The sequence below is a fragment of the Cervus elaphus genome, chromosome 3 (genome assembly GCF_910594005.1).
Source record: "Cervus elaphus chromosome 3, mCerEla1.1, whole genome shotgun sequence".
NCBI classification, from domain to species: domain Eukaryota; kingdom Metazoa; phylum Chordata; class Mammalia; order Artiodactyla; family Cervidae; genus Cervus; species Cervus elaphus.
The window spans coordinates 27858506-27880304 of record NC_057817.1 but is presented as its reverse complement, the minus strand read 5'-3'; the positions used below and the strand labels follow the sequence as shown (position 1 = coordinate 27880304).

The 21799-nt window shown below is 54.8% G+C and overlaps 1 protein-coding gene across 3 annotated transcripts in view; it reads right to left on the bottom strand.

Annotated features, from left to right (window-relative positions):
- The window catches only part of FIGNL2 (fidgetin like 2), a 28404-nt gene extending 6983 nt beyond the window's left edge, over window positions 1–21421 (bottom strand). The window contains exons 1-2 of one of the 3 annotated variants that reach the window (XM_043883886.1): window positions 21102–21421; window positions 1782–1879 (exon numbers count right to left, since the gene is read on the bottom strand). In XM_043883886.1, coding sequence (XP_043739821.1) covers window positions 1782–1879; window positions 21102–21109 — 106 coding nt within the window. In that variant the 5' untranslated portion in view covers window positions 21110–21421. Of the gene's footprint in view, window positions 1–1781; window positions 1880–9062; window positions 15730–21101 lie in introns of those variants that run through there. The other 2 variants (XM_043883894.1, XM_043883905.1) reach the window with 2 other exon arrangements.
- Between the last annotated feature and the right edge of the window lie 378 nt (window positions 21422–21799).

The following is a 21799-nucleotide window of genomic DNA, read 5'->3' as shown; positions in this document are numbered from 1 at the left end:
CTCTCCCTGAACTTAGTAACTGGGCATGCTGGAAGGAAAGGTGGTCCCTCCCAGAAGGACAGACACAGACACAGCAAAGAAGACTCTGGGTCTGGACTTGTTCACACACATTTCCTTCACCATCTGCCAGATCTGCTGCTCCTCCTCAGCATCATGGGGTATCTTCCCAGCCCCTCTCACCAGCTCCTGCCCTGGCCGGCAGTGGTCTTCACTCAGGTCCACACTCTCCAGACCAAGCACTCAAGCCGTGGTCCACACTGAATCACTCCCACCTCAGTCCTTGTGGACTCCAGAAACCCACTACCTCTGGCCCTCTAAACCTGTCCTGCCAGTTCCACACTGGTCAATCTCATCTGCTCTGGACTCAGCCCCTTCTGGGGTTTCCCAGCCCCTGCAGCTCATCCTACCCACTTGATCTCTACCCTCAATCTGCTCAGACACAGGCCTTCTGCTTCAGGCAATTCCCTTCCATGGTAGCTGGGGGCACATCTCCATCACCTCTGGCCTCGTTTTCACCTTTATCTACATCTACATCCATTTTAGAGACCAGGAGGCCTGAGGGTCTCTCCAGCTCAACCTCTCCAGCCTAGGCTGGGACCTTGCTCCATTAATTGACTATGCTTCCCCACTACCATGCCCTGGCTCTGCCCCCACAGCAGGCCTAATTCTTTCCCAGCTTCAAAAAGACTTCCTTGACCCTAAGTCCTCCACTGACTACTAGCCCATCTTTCTTGTCCTCCTCCTTCATTCTTCCCTGAAGCATCACCATCTACCTGCATGATATTATCTGCGGTGAGAGCAGGCAGAGCATGCTGTCTCCCTGTTCCTGCCCTCAGGCCAATTACAGCCCTCTTCTCTCACACAGAGATGCGGGGGCCTTTCTGTGGTCTGCTTCCCACAGGAGCAGGAGGGATCTCCCCTGAAGAGGCTCCCCACCTCCTCCCCAGGTTCATAGGACATACTCCAGTCCCTATATCAGCTGGGCTAGTCATTAAGACAGGCCCCAGAGACTTGAGGGAAAATGTGTGTTTCGAATCAGAGAACTGGATTTGAATCGAGGCTCTGACCCTTACAGTGTTAGGCTGGGCCGACTGCTGGACGTCACTGAAGCTCAATTTCTCTGTTGAAAAACAGCGTAACATTTGCCCTGCACAGTGCCCATGAGGATTTAAAAAGATAAATACGGATTTCCCTGGTGGGCCAGTGGTTAAAGAATCTGCCTAGAAATGCAGGGGACAAGGGTTCGATCCCTGGTCAGGGAACTAAGATCCCACATGCCCTGGGGCAACTAAGCCCACTCAGTGCAACTGCTGAGCCCAAGCATCACACAACTGGAGAGCCCAGATCTGACATGGCCAAATAAATAACTACAGAATCCGGGGTCAGGTACGAAGCAGTATGACAAATAGTACAGGTAGAAACCTGAGCAGTGGCCCAGCCTTGCTGAGTGAATCTGAACAAGTCACTTCCCCTTGAGGTTGGGGGAATGTGGAGGATGCTCTGTGAGGGAGGTTCCTTCCAGCTCTAATAAACAGACTGGTCCTTATGCTGGCTCCCCACTGTCCCCATGGGGGGAGAGCCAGCCCCCACTCTGTGCTTTACGCACTATCTGGTGTAGCCTTCATAAGAACCTCGGGAGAAATGCTATTGTCTCAATCCCCATTTGGCAGGTGAAGCGACTGAGGTACAGAGAGATTGATACATCCTAAGGTCACCCAGCTTTTACCAAGGGGAGCAGGATTCAGACCCCAGCAGTTTAAGTACAGACCCCAGGCCCATACCTCTTGGTTGCACTGGCTCCCTGGTCCAGTCCTCGGTACTCACAGCCACAGAAGTGCCTGAGGCCGTGACACAGCCTCCAAGGCCCATTCCCTTGGCCCTGTGGAAACATTTCTGTGTTTGCCCGGAAATGTGGCTACACCTCAAGAGCTGCGTGTTTACACTTCAAACCTGCAATCTTCCCCTGGGGGAGCCCCAGTCTCCAGCGCCCCCACAGGCGGAAGAATGTGTGTCCTCTCACTGCAAAGCAGCCCAAGGAGAGCTCTTCTTTCCCAGCAGACTCGCCATCTGATAAGCATCCATGCCCCTAGGCTGTGCAGACAGCTCCTTATTTGAGTCGACCGCCTTCCCTGGGGGTGGCTGGGGCTCCATGGAGAAACTGTCACTTAAGCTCTTTGTCTGTGGACCCTTGAAGGCTGGAACTCTGCGTGACTCCACACAGAGTCCAGTCCTTCTAACTCATAGGTGATCAATAAATAGTAACAGAAAGGATTGCTGGATGAAAGAGGAGAAAAGAATTCCATAAACCCTCCCCCTCATTTGCAAGAAGTCTTCCAGGATCAAAGAGGGAGTGTCTGGGCCTTTACAAAAGGCCAAGGCACTCAGCGCACTGATCTTAGCCCTCATGGGCCTCTCCCATCCCTGTGGACCAGGCCCAGGACACTGCATCAGGCCTGACACGGGCTGTGGTAGTGTGATTTACAGTAAGAAATATATATTTAGGGTTTCTCTGGTGGCTCAGTGGTGAAGAATCCACCTGCCAATGCAAGGGACACGGGTGCAATCCCTGATCCGGGAGGATCCCACCTGCCACGGAGCACCTAGGCCCGTGTGTCACAACTATTGAGCCTGTGCTCCGGAGCCCTCAAGTCACAACTGCTGAGCCTGTGTGCTGCAACTACTGAAGCCTGCAAGCTCTAGGGCCTGTGCTCTGCAACAAGAGAGAACCCACCAAAGTGAGAGGCCTGCGCACTGCAGCTGGAAGGCGGCCCCTGCTCACTGAACTAGAGAAAAGCCCACGCAACAGTAAAGACCCAGCAGAGCCAAAAATAAATAAATATTTTTTAAAAGAAATATATAGTTAGTCTTCATCCACTCCTCCTGGCTCACAGCTCCCCAAACTCTTGGAATTTCCTAAGCATAAGTGTGACAGGAACATACTTCATAATATTTGGTCTCTTGTCCTCAGTTCCTGAAATAGCTTCAGAGCAATAAAGATGAAATGAGTGTCTTGTTATTCGTAACAAGCCCCCTTCAACCACACTTGAGTTTATATTAATGAGGGCTTTTGGAAAGCTCCTGGGAAACCTAAGGATGAAGGCTGGTGGCAAGAGGAACCGGCCATGATTAGAGGGTTGGACCCTTCAGCTCCCCCAAACACAAACTACCCCCCACCTCCTGGGGAAAGGAGAGGGGCTGGAGATTGAGCTCAATCACCAGTGGCCAATGGTTTAGTCAGTGGGTTTGGGAAAGCTACTGGGGAGGAGTGGTTGGGTGACTGCTGGGAGAGAGGGCATGGAAGCTCTGGGCATCTTCCCACATCTGCCCTGTGCATCTTTTCCATCTGGCTGCTTCTGCCTTACATCCTTTTATAATAAGCTGATAATCTGGTAAGTAAACTGGTTTTGTGAGATCTGTGAGCCACTCTAGCAAGTTCATCAATCCGAGAAGAGGGTCGTGGGAACCTCTGATTCACGCCCCATCAGTCAGAAGCACAGGTAACAGCCTGGATGTGTGACTGGCACCTGAAGGGGCGGTCTTGCAGGACCACCCTTACCCCTTGGGATCTGCCGCTACCACCAGGCCGGTTAGGACACCCAGCTGGTGTCCCAGAATGGGTTGGTGTGTGGAAAACCCTCACATCTGGTGTCAGAAGGGGAGCACCGAGGTAGAGGTGTGTGAGAGGAAGGGGGCACACTCAAGAGTGTGTTTCTCCCTCACACAGGCCTCAGACGCTCCTCCATCCCCACTGTGGCATCAAGAGGCAGCAGATACCCTGAGCGGTCCCCATGTGTTCACCGGCAAGACACCCAACCTCTCCAAGCCTCACTTTCTTCAGCTCTCAAATGAGACAGTATAGATGGTGGACAGCAAACTTTCTCTCACTAGGAACTTTTATACAGGCTGAGGTGGCAGGGACCCCAGTACACCCCTCCAACTCCCTAAGAAGGCCCGTAACACCCCTTCCCTACTCATGGGGTTTCTCTGGTTCAGAGTTCCCTCACCCACGGGGCTGGGGGCAGGGCCGGAAAGAGGGGCAGCTGCGCTGGGGCTCCAGGCCTGTGAGGACAGGGGCCCGGGTGGATGTCGCCCTCCTGGGGCAGCTCCTCGGGCTCCATTATCTCAGCCTGGGACAAAGGGGCTGGAGTGGAGAATCCTATTGTCGGCCTCGTATGGAAATCTCATTAATCTATTCACCACGGCTCCCATAGGCCTTTTGTCCTGGCTTTTTGTCTCCTGCTCACAACTGGTGCCCTGGGTGGTGGTGTTTGGGGGGTGGGGAGGTGCAGTGGTTCTCTAGCTGCCTGGCAGAGCTTGAAGGGGACTGTTCCCCATCCACGGGGCCCTGACCCCACCTCGTGCCAACCCCCAGTTACTGTAAGAGGAGAGGACAGGGGACACGCAGGGGACTCTGGAGGACAGGACGGGTCGCCTGCCTCGGCTCTTGTGCCCACCTTAGGAAGCTATTCCCCCAGTCTGGTCAGAGAGCAGCCCCAGCACAGCTGGGTCCCCCGCACCCTGCCTTAGACACAAGATGGGGCTCAAGAAGTGCTTAAGGGATGAGCCAAAGGAGGCCTGAAAGGCAGCTACAGAACTCTGTGGTCTGTGGGCTGGAGCCCATTTTCTGCAGGTTCACTGTCTTGCTCGCATCCAGCCAGAAAACGCTTCCATGTATTAATACCTTCAGAGTGCTGGCCACTGAGCAGAAGTTGTCAGAGGGGCAAAATGAATCAGACTGTGACCCTTCCTTGTGACTCTATCATCTAACAGGGAAGATAAAGTAAGAGTGATCGTGTCCATAGAAAGAAAGAGAAAAGAAAAGGAAGAAGGAAAGAAAGAGGGGTGAAGAGAAAGGAAAAGAAAGAGGGGAAGGAAGAGAAAGAAAGAAGGGGAGGGACTTCCCAGTAGTTAAAGTCTGTGCTTTCAATGCAGCGGGTTTGCGTTCCATCCCTTTTGGGGAACTAAGATCCCACATGCCTCAGGGCCAAAAAACAAAACATAAAACAGAAACAATACTGTAACAAATTCAATAAAGACTTTAAAAGCCATTCACATGCAAAAAAAAAAAAAAAAAAACCTTAAAAAGAAAAAAAGGGAAAAGTCTAAAGAGCAAGAAAGAAAAGAATCAATTCTGGAAGCAGTGGAGCCTATTTTCGGCGGCGGCGGGGATCAGAGCAGCACCTAAAATGGGTCTCTGCAGGCAGAGAGCACTGGGGTGTGTCCTCGGCCACTGGGCTGAGCAGGGAGTGCTGGCACGTCCCTGTCATCGCTAGCCGCACAACACCCCACCCACTGTGCTTAGTCGCTCAGTCGTGTCCAACTCTGTGACTGCATGGACTGTAGCCCCCCAGGCACCTCTGTCCATGGGATTCTCCTGGCCAAGAACACTGGAGTGGGTAGCCATGCCCTCCCTCAGGGGATCTTCCCAACCCAGACATCAAACCCAGGTCTCCCAAAATGCAGGCTGAGCCACCAGAGAAGCCCAACACCCCACCCAAGTAGATATTATAGAACTGGGTCCCAGGGAGGAGGTCCCACTTGCCCAAGCTCAGAAAGAGGGCCTCCTCCTTCTGGCCGTTGGTTTCCACCTCCACAGGCTGTGGGAAGGCAAGGATATCCAGTTGAAGAGCAGATCCCAGGGGAGCAGGAGTCCAGCCAGCAGATTTGAACACTCTCCTCCCGGTCCCTAAATTTGCTCCTTGGCTGGAGAATGGTGGAGACTTGGAACTGGAGAAGGGAGATGGGACAGCCTAGGGAAATGAGGAAGGGGATGTGTGCCAGGAGGTCGCAATGGTTGGAGCCAAAAGAAACCTGGAAAACAGCCCTGCTTGCTCACTCTGGCCTATTGGGCCTTGCTTACCCAAGGCCACCCACTGAAAGTCCTCCCTCTGCCAACCATCACTGTCCCATCTTTCAGGGCCCACAGCAGTCCCTTCCTTCTTCATGCATCCTCCTTGGCCACTCCAGTCCTAACTGACCCCTTGCCTTTTGAGGGAGCCAGAGAAAGTCCCTCCTGGCAACAAAAATAGAGATTGTTCTTCCTCTTGCTCCTGGATCCCATCCCCTTTCAAAGGTCGGACTGTGTTCCCTCAAGTCTCCCCTCTTCTGCGTGATCAATTTCCCCTCTACCGGTCATCCTCTTCAGCCCACAAACAGGCTGCTCCTTCTCCCATCTCGGAGTCAAGGGAGCTCAAAAGAATCTCTTGATCCTCTTCCAACTACATCCTATTGCTCTCTGCTTGCTTTTTACCAAAATAAAAAACAAAACAAAGAAAGAATTCAAAAGATGCCTATACTACAATTTCTGATTCCTCCCCTCCCATTCTCACTTGAACCCCCTCCAACCAGGTTTTCATACCCAGCACTCCAGCTGCCTGTGTGCGTGTTGTTAAATCTGACAGTCAGTCTGAGGGCCAGTCCTCGGCTCAGTGTGGACTCAGCTGATCACCCTTCTTTCCTGAAGCTTCTTCACTGGGTGCCCCACCCCCTCTCCTCCTTTATTTCTTTCATGCCCTCCTTTCACCCCCTCTCTTTTCAGCCTTGCTGAGCCCAGGGTTGTCTTGGATCCTTCTCTCCACATTAATTTCTTGGAGACCCCATCCAGGCTCATGGCTTTGACAACTGGCTGTACACTGAGGATTCTCCAGCTAGTTTTCCCTCACACACCCTACTGGCACAGTCAAACTTCTCCCTGACTCTCCCACTTAAATGTTAAATGGGCATGACTGACATGTCCCAATCAAACTTCCGAGTTTCTCACTCCCTCACCCCAAGTCCCCATCTCAGGAAATGGCAGTCTCATCGTTTCTAAGTGCTCAGGTTAGAAACCGTGGGGTTGTCTCTAACCACTCTCTTTCACACCCCAGACCAGCAGATCAGACTGGCTCGGGCTTCCAAATCTATCCAAACTGCAACTACCTCTCACCCAGGGGACAGCAGCAGCCTGCCACCTCCCCTCCCACGTCCACCCTTGTCCCCCACTCTCCAGTCTCAACACGCAGCCACAGGACCTTTGAAAACATGTCTGAGCATGTCATTCTTCCACCTGGAAACTTCCAGAGTCTCCTATGTCACAGAGAATAAAAGTCAGAGTCCTCCCAGTGGCCAACCTCGTCCTCCCGATCTGCTTCCCTTCTCCTCCAGTCCTCCCCTCCCGCCACTCCCCCTGGGGCCTCCCCTCCAGGCACAGTGGCTTCCTCACAGCTCCCTCCACAGTGGCTCTGCTCCCACTCGGAGGCCCTGTCCTTGCTAACTTGGTGCTTGTGATGCTATTTCCCCAGATCTCCACACGACTCACCCTGCCTCACGCCAGGCCTCTGCTCAGCTGTCATCGCAGCAGACCCAGACCCCCCAGCTTGATGTCCTCTGTAGCACTCATCATAATCTGACCTACTTGTTCTTTCTCGTCTTTTACCCACTGGAAAGTTGCATGAAAGCAGGTACTTGGTTTTGTTCACTTCATTTCCCAAGAACTCAGGTCAGTGCTGAGCACACAATAAGTTCTTAATAGACTCTCTAGAGTGGATGAATGGATGCCTGGATGGATAAATGCCTGGATAAATGGATGGATGAATAGATGGATGGATAAATGAATGGATGGATGGATAAATGAGCAAAGAGGCTTGAAAGTACCTCTGTGTCCAAATAAAAAAATCCAGGTGACGAAATTTGAGCCCACACCAGCTGTTGAGAGTAGCAAGAGGCAAAGCCAGGGAACTTCTTCAGGCGTGGACAGGGGAATTCGTGTCTGTGAACACCAGAGGAAATACCCAGCCCTGATCTGACTGGAGCTGAAGGGCACTCAGCCCAATAGCCCCCAGGGACCCCACCTGGCTTTTTTCTTTTTTCCAAAAAAAAAAAATCTTCCTCCTTCTCTCTTTCCCCAGCCAGGCCTCTGAGAGGGGACAAAAGGGGCAATGGAATTCCCATCAAAGGCCACCGGACACATGGTAAAGAGATCAGGGCCCTTGGGATCCTGCTTCCTTGAGGTAGTAAGGCCTCCCCGCCAGCCTGGCTCCTCTCTGGGATGGGGGTGGCTGGGGTGGGGGGGTTGTGCTCTGGCCCTGGACTCCTCATATGTCAAATGCCAAACAGCAGGAGGCTAGCCAAGTGGCCCCCATCTGGGTTGTGTGTGTGCACATGCGCTGGGGGGAGGGGAGAGTGCAGAAATCCCTGCCTGTGTCCGCGGTCAGGGCCACAGACAAGCTATGACCATCTGTTGTGATCTTGAGAGGCCAGGCCAGGGGCCCAGCACCCTTGAGGGTAAACCTTCCCTTTCTACCATCCTCTTAGTGTTTGCAAAGAATTTTTAATAACTGCCATTCAGTTTTATCCTCACAGCTTCCCTGCTAGATAGGAGCATTCTCCCCATTTTACAGAAGACAAAATGAAGGCTCAGAGAAGGGGGGCTGATTCTCCCAAGGTCACGACAGCTAGTAAGCAGGGAAGCTGGGACTCTGAGCCTATGCTGCCAGCCCCTCCCTCACCCAGTCTTGGCCAAGGTGTCTGGGCACCAAACGCAGGGCTAGGCTCTAAGGCACAAGCCCCAGCCCACTCCCCACTCCCTCTTCCAGGAAGCCTTCTAGGACTGACACCCCCAAGGAAGTTCTAAGATGCCTCAAAGTCTAGAGCTCCAGAAGCCACTCCTTTCCCATTCTGGGCTGTGGGTCTGTCCCTGGGTATTGGGCCCTCTCATTGGCCAGGACCTCCTAAGGGCCACTCAGCTACCCACAGGAGCAGATGATCCACCCTGGGGCTGGGGTGCTCTGACAGACTGGGGAGAGGGCACTGCACCCTGGGAAGAACCCCGCCTAAGGTCCACACAGGCAGGAAGGGCTCTGCACGCAAGAGCCTGGCTTCCATCTCTGAACACAGCCTCTAATCCTGTGCATCACAGCCGTTAGCTGTGGGAAACTATTTAAATGTAAATTCATTAAAATGTATCAATTATTCTAAATGAAATAATTTATTATGACTATTATTTAAAAATAAAAATATATTATTGAAGTGAAATTCAATTAAGAATTCGGTTCAATAGCACTCACCACACCCTAAGCACTCACTAGTCACATGGAGTGGTGGTACCCACGAGCGTCCCCACCACTGCAGAAAGTTCCTCAGGACAGCACTGCTTTCATCTCAGCCAGGATCGGTTCTGCAGCTGGGGTGCTTCACGCTATAGCTGGAGCCTCCTCCGGCTTCTCTTGAACTCTCATTTCTTAGGGTCTCCAGGTAAGACATCCCTAGGACTTGGGATTCTGTTGCTCAGGACTCCAGCTTCCCCAGGAGCCAGGGAGGAAGGGCAGAAAACTAACTAGACCAAGCATTTCCCGCCAGCTTAGCCTGTCCCGCCTGCCATCAGGAGAGGAGGGGCAGGCTGGAGAGGAGGAGAGGACAGTAGGACAGGGCAGTTTGTCATCCAGCCCTTCGGGCTGTGCCTCCTTCCCTCCCCCATCAACTGCTCGACACCGGTCCCCCCTCCCCTACCATCCTCATCCTCATCACAAATGCCATGGACAGATGGGGGCCGGCAGGGGAAAAGCTGACCACGGCAAAAGCACTCTCCAGTGGCAACAGAGTCTGGGGGTCACAGCTGTGTCCCCCGAGGCCTGGTCAGTCCTTCAGGTCCGGCCTTGTGTCAGCAGTGAGAGGAAGGGGAGATACTTAGGAATCCTAGGGGCAGATTTAGGAATCTGTAGATGCTGAATCATTCGAGCACACACAACCCCAGTTAAAAACGCAGTCCATCTTGTGGTCACTCATCCATCCATCCATTCAGTGTACACTGAGTAAGTCCCACCACGTCAAGATGTAATAAGAGGATGCAGACAGACAGGTGGGCTCCCTAACCAGCTTGACCAGGTAGGCATGTGGCTTGTTCTGGACTTAATCCTCATTGCAGGTTAGATGAAGATCCTTTGTCTCTGCCCAGTGGTCTGAGCAGGACGGACACCCCCCAAACCCCTCCCCTCAAACAGGCGCACAGCAAGCATGTGTGAGTGCATGCACACACACACACACACACACACACACACTCCCAGCTGCTGCCATGAACCTCCCTCCCATGGTCTCTCTGGCCAATCACAGCACTGAAGGGTAAGTCCCACTGTCCAGTGACCCCCAGGGAGTGTATTAGCACATTTGAACCGCTCAACCTGCAATGACAAAGCCTGGGGCCTTGGGAGGAGACACAGCAGGAGGGGAGGGGGCCTGTGGGGAGCTGTCCTCCGTCCTCTCCCAGGGGAAAGCTCAGGACTAAATTAAGCATTCTGGGGCACAGAGGAATTTGGGGGCCCCAGCTCCAGCAGTGAATAAGCGATCCATAAAATCCCAATTTACACACTCACTGATCAAACAGCCCATCTACTCCCCTAGAAGGTTGGGCATGGCTCCCGGGCTTGCCTCACTCCTGCAGAAGGTCCTGGGGTGCAGGACCAGGGACACGGGCAGCCAGTGCTTTATCTGAGTAGCAGACTCAGTCCTACTCCCAGCTCCATGAAGGGCATCTGTCCCCAGGGCTTGGGGACCACCCTGTACCCCCTGGGTTCTGGCTGCCTTTGGGGGAGCTTCTCAGGTCTGCCTTCCATGAATGACAGCTCTTTTTCTCTCCTGAGCTACCCCGGGGCCGCTGGGGCTGATTTCAGCCTCATCACAGAGCTACTAATCACTTTTCCAGCTCTGCTCTGCTACCCAGCCCTTTCTTTCCGACAGCGCCTCCATCATGTTTTCTCTTACCTTCCTGACGGCTGGAGCTGCTGGGAGATGCTCAGAGACCTTTCCTTCCAGCCACATAATCTCACCCCTTCCCCGGGCTGGGAGATATCCAGAAACACGGGGCAGGGGATACTGGTTTCCTTTCCCCAATTCATCTTCCTGGAGACACCAGGTAGGGAGAACTGGCCCAGTTATCACCCTTGCCCCTTCCTCTAAAGAAAACCCAGTTTGTCTCTGCCTGCCTCAGTTTGGTTTGCTTTACTTAGGCTGCCTGAAACTTCAGCAACAGAAAATCGTTCTGATTAATAGGCATCCTCTTTTAAACCACCTACAGCTCTGGGAGGTTCCAGGGTATCAGTTGCTTGCCCCTCAGTGAAGGTCAGCAAAGCCGATGGGCTTCTTCCCAGGTCTGTGTGAGGCACCGTATTGAGCAAATAGAGTTTTCATGGAGGCCAAAAAAAGCGAATCTTTGGGGCTGATAACTGCTTTAAGGACAGCACAGTCCACCCCACCACATGCCCTTCTCACTACTTGAGCTGCTCTGGAGCAGGTTAGGGTGGACTTCAACTCCTGGGCCCTGGGGCAGGACAGAAAGGGAAGGAGGGCCCACTCTATGTCTGTGTTTTCCAGGGCTGGAGGGTCAGGCTATTATCTTCCAGAGGTCATTGCATCCTGGGCCGGGGTCTTGATCTTCATGACGTCATTGAGTACCCCCAACAGACTGCTAGGAGGGGATTATGGTGCAAGCCCACTGGACAGCAGAACACACTCCTTCCCTTCTTTCTCCTTTTCTCACCTTCACTGGCTGCTTCCAGGGACCCTCAAATGCAGCCTGGTCTCATGAGTGACTTGAGTTATTCAGGTATCTGGACTGACCTGAGACTAGGGGGGTGGGTCTCTGAGCCCAGGGGTCCATCTGTAGGTCACAGTCCCACCTCCTTCGGGGCTCAGATGATTCGGGGAGTGGGTCAGCCTCAGAGATGTGGGGTAGGTGTCTAAACCTCTCTGTTTCCTCCACTGTGAAACAGAGGACCCAGCATATCCCAGCATGCCCCCAGGCCAGTATGAAGGCAATGGAAGAAGAGTGGTACTTTCAGGACTACCTGGAAGAGGGCCAGGGATGGGGGCGACATACCAGGCACTCTGGGACTTGGATCCCAAGGGGGCTGGCCAAGTACTTCAGCCTGGAAAAGGCAGGGTGGGGGAGGATCTCTGACACCAAAAGGACCCAGTGGAACAAGGGACCCCCTGGAGAGAACTGCAGCCTCCCAGCTGGGCCTCCTGAGAAGGGGGGCTCTGCCCTGCTGTGTGAGGCCCCTTGGCTCTCCACTCTTGGGTATGACTGTGGGGGCGGGGGGCCTGAGTCCCAGACCAGAGCTTCCCTGGATGTCCTAGCCTCACCCCTGGCCCTGCTGCCCTGCATCCTGGGGCACCTCTCACCTACTCCTCCTCTGCCAATAAAGGGGGGAGCCCCAAGACCCTGCTGTCTCTTCTGTCCTTTGTGCTACTTGGAAATTGCCTAGATAAGCCACATGCCCCTTAAGGTCCCTCTTGAGAGCCCTCCGTGCCAGACCCAACTTCATCCTGAGCCATACTTTTCCTGTCTACAGGCAGGCCTCTTGACCAGTTTTCAGTCATAGGCCCCTTGTGCAGCCTAGTAAACCCATGGCCTATTCTCAAAATTACTTGTCAATACATAAGATAAAAATACACAAGAGAAAAAAAGGTGTAACTACATATGGTGACAGATGTTAGCTAGACGTATTGTGGTGACCATCTCTTCATATACACAAACATCAAATCATTATGCGTATACCTGAAACTAACACAGTGATCTATGTCGATTACACTTCAATTTGTAAAAAATGATACACAGGACTACTTTGTCAATTACACCTTAATAAAGCTGTAGGGGGTAGAACTTTTAAAAACATGGAGCTACAAAGGGAACTAATAACATTGGAATACAGCTCCATTCCTGAACTTCTCAGGGATCGTGGACCACGGGTCTTAGCCAAACAGACAAAGGCCCCCCTCTCAAACCCCACCTCCTCCCCACAGCCTGGTTTAGGATCCAAAGTTGGCTTGAGTCAGTTTGGGTGGCACGTGATCTCCAAAAAGCTTAAGCTTTAAAGTCTGGGTGACCCCACCTTCCGGAGCCCCATATATAGCCTCCCCACCCCTGCATAGGGGTCGGTGAGAGCAGATGCCCCCACCGGCCTGGCCAGCAGTGGTAAGGGGGCAGGCCCAGGCAGCCCACCCTGGATTCCCCAGTGGCTGCCTCTGCCTGCTTCTTTTCCCTTCCCAGCCCTGGGGGAGCCAAGCTGAGTAACTCCAGCTATGCAGCCTGGCCGGTCTACCTGGGTGTGAGTGGGCAGGGCTGTCCTCAAGGGGGTGGCCCCCACACCTGCAGGGCCACAGGAACAGAGAGAGAAAGAGGAGCTGGGGTGGGGGGACGGTGCTAGGCAAAGACCAGACAGCCACGGCAACTCCTGTCTGTGCCAGTTTGAGATCCCAACACAAGAGCCGGGCACTGCTGGAAGCACAGGAGCTGGTGTAATCCTCACAACAACTCCCAGAGGAGGAAACTGAGGCACAGTTAACTTGTCCATACTTTACTTTGGCACCAAGTAAGTCCTTGCAGGTCTGAGACCCCAGACCCTGGTTATAGTCACAGCCCTAAGGAGAGGGATCAGAGAGGCAGCGAGCTGCAGCAGACCATGACTAGGGAATGGGGAGTGTTTACTCGGAGGGAGAGACTTCTGGGGATCAAATATTTCTGAATACCTGAGCCATCTCTGGGTGGCAGCTCTGTGCAGCCCCTCCCCACCTGTCCCCCTTCCCACCATCCTCAAATAAGTTGAATTTGCCATGAAAGATTTGGGGCTTAATGTTAGCTGTCTGATAACATGTGGGTTCTCTAAAAGTGATGAGCTCCCCATCAGTAGAGGCATTCAACATGAGAAATTGTCTATTGGGAGGGGCACTTCCAGGCAGGTTGATGGGCTCCTTTGCAGTTTTTCTGGGTCATTCCCACTTACATGTCTAATAGACACTACAAACCCAGCAAGTCCAGAAACTGAACTCTTGGCCACCCTACCCCTATGAGACAGTTTCCACTCTCCCAACAAGGGATTGAGGCCCCGAGACTCTGGCCTGAAGAGGGCTACAGTGTGGAAGACAAAGATAGGAGAATGGCCATCCCACACAGGACAAAGTCTACTTGGAAAAGGAGCCTCTTCATAAAGGGATGAGTGTCACTGGCCACCAGTGGCTACTGTCTCTCTGAGGAGATGGCTGGGAGCAGTGATACCCCCTGATGGCCAGAGTTCCCTGGAGCCCCTCTGCCCTGACAGAAACCTTCAGGCAGACCGGGTAGGTGTGGAAGAACATGATGAGGTGGGGAGGTGTCATTTTTCAGTATAACCCAAATCTCACTAGTTTCTTTCCGCTGCTGGCTTGAAAGAAGAAGATAACACCCCAGACTCTCAAGCATCCAAGGGCCCAGTAGGCCAGTCAGCAGCAGGTGGACTTTCCCAGTTTCTTAATTCCCACTAAATTAGCACCTCTGTCACCTATGAAAGGCCCCCTTGGGGAAAAGAAGTCTCTTGGGGAGTCTGCCAATGATGCAAGGCCCTGCTGTGAAGGAACCAGTCTCTTGCACAAGTCTCCCCTCAGCCCATCCTGAGGCCCGTCCACCACTCCCAGCTCAACCACCCTCAGTGGCTCCCTTCTATGCAGGGAAAACCAGGAGTGTGGCTCTCAAAGCTCAGCCTGTCCTTTGGCCTGCCCACTGGTCCCTGACTGTCTTATAATCTCCTTGAAAGTGGGACCACGTTAGAAATAACGCTCACTGGATGAAAGACTGAGTGAGTGACAGTCACTCAGTCGTGTCCAACTCTTTGCAACCCCATGGACCGACCGTAGCCCACCAGGCTCCTCTGTCCATGGAATTCTCCAGGCAAGAATACTGGAGTGGGTTAACATTCCCTTCTCCAGGGGATCTTCCTGATCCAGGGATCGAACATGAGTCTCCCGCGTTGCAGGCAGATTCTTTACTGTCTGAGCCACCAGGGAAGCCTTGGATGAATGGCTACTCGGATAAAGTATTCAGGCCTGGCTCAGGGCCCTGCAGAGTGTATGGGGAGTGTGGCTGGGCTTCACGCAGGGGCCTGCAGCAAAGCGAACAGGGCCAGGGCTGCCTGCAGATGTGCTCTGCTCCTCCCAGGCCGCACAGGAAGCGGAGGGTGGCTCCGGGAGATTCAAGGCATGATAGCTCCACTCAGGTGCACGGCGAGTGTGTGTGGAGTCTCAGGGGCCCAGGAATCCTGGCCGTGGCTGGGCACCCTTGGGAGCCTGGCTGAGATACACCCAGGACCTGGCACAGTGCCAGGACCCAGCAGGTGTTCGACACTGGTTTGTTAGAGTAAAATGTAGTCTCTTTGTCACGTCTTCCCCTCCATCCCCGATTGACTAATCCCAGCACCGGGCTGGGGTCAGGTGGCCTGGGTCTTCCAGACAGTGAGGGGAGCTGGAGGGACTCCAGAGGTAGTAGCCAAGTTGCTTCTCCTCTCACCCACTCCTGAGCCCCCTACTGCCTGAACTCGGCTTTGGAGAGAACTTCAAAGATGGCCAGGGCAAGCCCTGCCCTGGGCCAGAACTTTCACATACATGTCCTCTTTTTCTCCTTCCTCCTGTGCTGGGAGGAGGTTCCCTGCATGGGTTCTGAGTCACTGAAAAGGTCACCAGAGGTAGGCATGTACTTCAGAGACAAAGAGCACATTATGTGAAACCAAGGCCTCTATTACCTACAAGCTCACTCGCCAGTGTTCTTATCCCCCTTCTGCAGATGAAGATGTTGAGACACAGAGTATGTGACTTCTCCATGCAATTAGACCTGTCTAGTGGCAGGGTCTAGTCAAAGCTATAGTTTTGCCAATAGTCACGTATGGATGTGAGAGTTGGGCCATAAAGAAGGCTGAGCACCGTAGAATTAATGCTTTTGAATGGTGGTGTTGGAGAAGACTCTTGAGAGTCCCTTGGACAGCAAGGAGATCAAACCAGTCAATCCTAAGGGAAATCAGTCCTGAATATTCATTGGAAGGACTGATACTGAAGCTGAAACTCCAATACTTTGGCCACCTAAAGAACTGACTCATTGGGAAAGACCCTGATGCTGGGAAAGACTGAAGGCAGGAGGAGAAGGAGACAACAGAGGATGAGATAGTGGATGGCATCACTGACTCGATGGACGTGAGTTTGAGCAAGCTCTGGGAGCTGGTGATAGACAGGGAAGCCTGGCATACTGTAGTACATGGGGTTGCAAAGAGTCGGACATGACTGGCAGGATCACTGCAACCCAGGGGTTGGCCCCTTGGGTGGGAGGCAAGAATGATCATCATAAATTGAGGATGGGGCCTATGGAGGCTGGATTGAAGCCACTGACTAATGCTCCCATTCACTGAGAACTGTCCACCTCACCACTAGTCCCCAAGGTGAACTGCAAAGGCTGACTGTCCGTGCCTTCTCAGTACAAAGGAAAAGAGAGCAAGGCACCTAGGTGGCTCCACTGCAGTCCCTTCTCCTTGACTGGCTCAAGCAGGAAAATGTCAACATCAGTAGTAATCAAAGACAGTCCCAACCCATGATAGTTTGACTTAAAACTTTTTGACTTTACAATGCTGTGCTATTCACCCAGTAGAAACCACACTTTGAATTGTGGATGTTGATATTTTCCCAGACTAGTGATACACAGTAGGATCCTCTCCTGTGATGCCAGACAGTGGCAATGAGGTGCAGCTCCCAGTCAGTCATGCCATCACAAGGGTAAACAAGTGATACACTCACAACCATTTTGCACCCATTAAGCCATTCTGTTTTTCGCTTTCAGTACAGTCTGCAATAACTAACATGAGATACTGAACACTATTATAAAGTAGGTTTTGTGTTAGATGATTTTGCCCAACTTTAGGCTAACGTAAGTATTCCTGATCACCTGTAAGGTCGGCCAGGCTAAGCTATGATGTTCAGTAGGTTGTGCTGTGCTGTGCTGTCACTCAGTCATGTCCAACTCTTCACAACATCATGGACTGTAGCCCACCAGGCTCCTCTATCCATGGGATTCTCCAGGCAAGGAGGGTTGTCATGCCCTCCTCCAAGGGATCTTCCAAACCCAGGGATCGAATCCAGGTCTCCCACGTTGTAGGTGGATTCTTTACCATCTGAGCTACCAGGGAAGCCTGTTCAGTAGGTTAGGTGTATTAAATGTGTTTTTGACCTATAAATATTTTCAACTTATGATGCATTTATCAGGACATAACCCTATCATAAATCAAGAAAGGTCTGTATAGCCCTGAGCGCTGTCCACTGCATTTCTAACCAGACCCTCACAGGCCCATAGTCCTTCAAGACTGGAGCTCAGGGCTTGTGGCTCCTGCCTCATTTAACTGTCACAAAAATGCTTACAAGGAGAGTGCCATAATTAGTTGTAATTCACTGATGAGATATCGAATAAGATATACACATAAGTTCTATGTGTTAGCTATGATTCATCAAGACACTTAAGAGAATGCTCAAAGAAGAGCTGGACTCTCTTGTCACTCATCCTTGGCATGAGTGGGTCCTGAAACAAATTAACCCCTGGATCTCCTCACTCCAGGTGACACACTCAGAGATGAGATGACTGGCCCATAGCCTGACCCAGGCAGGGTGAACCTTTCCCACTCAAAGTTGGGCCCAGCAGTTCTATCCCATACCCCTGGTCTCTTGGCTCATCCTGTCCTCAGGCCATGGAGAAAGCACAGAGTGAAGGGCAAGAATACTGGGCTCTAGGCCTCACTCTGCTCTCAGCCCTTCAGGGGGGTCTGGACTAGGGCAAGAGGTTCTTGATGCACAGACCCCGTGGGGTTCAGGGGGTCCAAGAGCCCTTTAAAGCAGAATGCAAAGTCTGGTGTCAGCTGATAAAAATGGATTTTTCTGGGGATGGCTTTTGTTGGTCCTTCTGAGGGGGTCTGTAAATCAAAAAAAGTTATGAACCCAGGCCTGGTTGGGGTGGAGCCTGGTAATCTTGAAGATCCCTTCCATTCCATCTTGGGCTATATGCATTTAAACAGAAACTCCACTCCTCATCCTTCAAAGCTAACTCAGCAGCCACTCTTGAATTTCTTGATTCTTCGACTGAAACACAAGGTGGGGACCCACACAGTTGCGCAGGGTCTCTCCTGTCTTCATCTTCCTTGCTAGCCTGCCAGCTCCCAAAAGGGAGCAGGGCCAGCTCAGGGCTGAGATGGCAAAATATACCAGTATACCCCACAGTCAGTCCTTTGGGGCCTACCGCAGCCCACAGCCTCCGTTCACTGGAAGGCAGAAGCTCTCAGTGTTTTGGACCACAGGTGTATCTGAACTCAGGTCCACCCCTCTCCTCAGCAACCCTGTAACTTCACTGAGCCATGCTCCCATGGGGAAACTAGTTTTCATTAAATCAGGTAGAGGAGCCAGCCAAGTCAAGAAGAAGCAAATTAAATAGAAGACACAGGGAGGGTAAGGGAGATCAGCCTGTCCCCTGCAATCCCTGGCTGACCAATGGTGGGGGAGGGGGAAGCTGGGTTCCTAAGGGTCCAGCAACTGCAGCAGTAGGAGCTGGGGGTGGAGAGTGGGGGCAGTCCTGGCCCAGATAATAAGCAATTGTTAATGTGATCCATATGGATCCTGACTGGCCTCTCTGTTTAACAGGATGATAATGGCAGAGAAAGAATGCTGGTCTGTGGGGAAAGGAAGGGGCAAAGTCCTCCTGGACTTGGGGGTGGGGGAGGGTTGGCCAGGAGGAGGAGGAAGAGACCCACCCAGGGACCTCCACCCACCCAGCAGCACAGAGCTATTTGCCTGGAAAGCCATGGTTTGCAGGCTGCCCTTACAAAAACCCTTTTATTCAACCAACAAATATTTATGGAGCACCTACAAAGTGCCAAGCCCAGTGGGGATGGGGCGCCAGGAAGTATACGCCACATCCTTGGCCTCCGTGAGGCAAAGCCTAGTGCCAACACAGCCTCCGAGGCTGACGGGAGGCACAGGTGCAGGGCTAGGAGAACATGCAGGGAGGAGTGAGTGACTGGAGCTGGGGGCTCTGGGGGAGGCTACATGGGGGAAGTGTGGCATCCGAGTCGGGCCTTGAAGAATGAGGAGGCTGTGGAGAGACAGGGACAATGGGAAGGCATTTGGCTGAGGGAACAGCAAGAGCAAAGGCAGAGAGGCGTGAAATTGCGTGGAGAGAGTCTGAGGTCTCTGCAATAAAGCGGCAGCCCAGGCAGGGGAGGGGAGGGGATTCTTGCTCCATAAAAAGCTGCGGCCATGGATGACCGAGAGCAAGGCTCTGAGAACACTACACTAGGGTCGGGTCCCTCTCCTGCCCCGTTCCAGGCGGAGCACTGGACTTGTCCACTCACCCATCCTCAGCCCAGCCCACCCTTACACCATGGCCAGAAAACCCCGCAGGCCCTCGGAGACCAAACTCATCCATGTGTCTCTCAGCCCTCCTCTTCCCCTGAGATGGGGGGGGGTCCCCCTGAAAAGTGGAGGTCACTGGGCCTCTCCCAGGAGCCACTCCACTGTCCCCACAGAGCTAATTCCCTTTGGCCCAAGAGGACTTTCCTCAAGAAGACATTACAGGGAGGGCACAAGGGTCGCTCCTTACAGCGGTGGTTGCTGCGGACTCCCAGGGAATCAAGTGGAAATAAATGAAATGGCGTTAAAAATGGGAGAAGGGGATTTACGAGGCCTGTCACCCGGCGGAGCGAGGCCGGCAGGCAAGCCCCGCCCCTTTCTCGCCCACCCCAGGAAGTCCGCCCCGCCCCCTGCCCCGCGGCTCTGGCGGCCGCCGGGTACCCGCGCGCGCCTAGGTCCCGCCGCGCTCAACCTCCAGCCGCCCAGCGTCCGTCCTCCCCGCCTACGGAGCAGCGGAGGGCGGCGTTTGCTCCCGGCTAGGAGCTCCGGGAGGGGGGCTCTGAGGAACCCCAGCCCGGCCGTTCCCAGGAGGATGCACCGGGGTTCAGGTTGGACTCGGGGAGGGTCTGGGCTCCCTGTGCACGGTCAGAGTTCTTTGGACCACCGCACCACCTGGCCCACTCCAGCAACTCCTCAGGGAAGGCTCTGGGCCCCCAGACCGAAAAGTTCTCCCGCCCCGCCGCAGCCCAGAGTGGGGTTCGAACCGGGTCCCCATTCCTTGCTGCCTGGCCGAGGGCTGGAGTCCGCTTAGCCTCTGCAGCCCTGGCGGACGACAACGCAAACATTCTTCCGTCCTCTATTCTCCTCCAAATTAGGTATCCATGGAGACAGGGCCTGGCAGCCTGACAGCCCCACGGCCTAATCCTGATTTAGTGACCGTCCCTTTAACAGCCCACCCACCCCTCCGCTCCGGGCTCCTGGCTGCCGCTGGACGCAGGCTCCAGGCCGCTTACCCTCGCCCCCGCGCAGACCCCTTCCCAGGCCTCCTCCGCCCAAGAGGCCACCGGGACTGGAGGGGCCCAAGGAGGAGGCCTACATTTCCTGCGCACCTACTGTGTGCCCAACCCTAACGGAGGACCCTCTACAGAGCGGGGTCCTTAGCAAGGGAATCTCTGTGTAGACCAAGAGAGGGCTCTCGGAGTGGGGAAGTTTAAAGGGCTCTAGAGAGAGAGCCGGGAGCTTAGAGGTTCTCCCTAGCAGCCTGTAGCTCAGGGGTAAAGGTAAGTGCGGCTTCCCGCAACACCCTGACTCGGAGATGGGGGCTATGCTCTCCCGGACCAGAAGAAAAGAAAGGCAGGGGGTGGGCGTGAGAGACGCAGGGCCCCAAGTGGCCTCAGTCTCCTGTCACTGCCCCGTCACGATGCTGGGGAATCTCCGGGCCTGGAACCCAGTCCCCACCCCCCTCCCTCACACACAGGGGCCGCTGGACAAAGACCTGACGGAGTGGGAGGGGCCTCGGGCCGGCCCTCGGGCTCTGGACACTGGATCCTTCTGGGACCCGAACCCGCAAATTCTGGGTCCCCACCCCCCAATCCCGCAGGCTCCCCCCAGAGCCTGCCGCTCGCTACTGCTGCAGCCTCCGCACCAAAGGGGGCGGCGAAGAGGGTGCCCGTCGGCGGCGGAGAGGAGAGCCCCTTCCCTGCCCGCCCCCTCCCCCCGGGAAGTGACCCTCAGCTCCCACGCACCCGCCCGGGTCTCTCGCTGGCCTTGCCCTTCGACCCCCTCCTCGTTGAACCCCGCGACCCGCAGCCCCCGCCCTCTCCGGCCCTCGCAGTGCCCCGCGCCCGCGGACAAAGCTCCGGACACCCCGACCGAACGGTCACCACCCCCTGACCTCGGCCCGCCCGCGCGCTCCCGTGCCTGCCCCCGCCGGGCCCGCGGCCTCGTACCTCGGCATCCCGGCCGGGTCCTAGGTGAGTGTGCGCGGCCTGAGGGGGCGTCCGGCCCCGAGGCCGGGGCGCGGGCCGGGGGCGACAGGCCGGGGCTGGGGGGCAGCGGCGCTCACCATCCTGGAGCCGCTACTGCTGCGGCTGCTGCGGCCGCCGCGGGCGGGAGCAGGACTGGGCAGTGGGGGTGGCCGGACAAGGGGCCGCCCCGGCTCCCCCCGCAGGCAGGACCCCCACCCCCACCCCCGCCTCCCCTCGCCCGCCCCCAGCGCCCTCCCTCGCAGGCCTTTGCTCCCCTCCCCTTTCCCCGCTCCTCCCCTCCCCGAGTGCCCCTCCCTTCCCCCAGCTCCCGCCCCTTCCCCGGTCCTCCCCACCCCCGGCCGCTTCCCCGCCCTCCCCTCCTCGCCCCCGCCCCGCCCCCATCTCCCCTAGGCTCGCCGGGCCCCTCCCCTCCACCAGCCCGGCCTGGCCCCGCCCCTCTCCTCCCTAGCTCTAAAATAAATTAGCCACCGAGGGGAAAAAAGCGCAAATGACCCTTGGTGTGGAGTGTCCTTGCGCCACTCTCAGGCCCGCCCCCGCCTCTCCTGGGCCGCTGGAGCGGGAAGTTGGGGTGGGGGTGGAGGCCGGGCCGGGTGGGGAGCGGTCCCCGAAGCGGGAGGCCGGGACTGAGCAGTAGGGCGGCCGAGCGTGTCCGCCGGGTG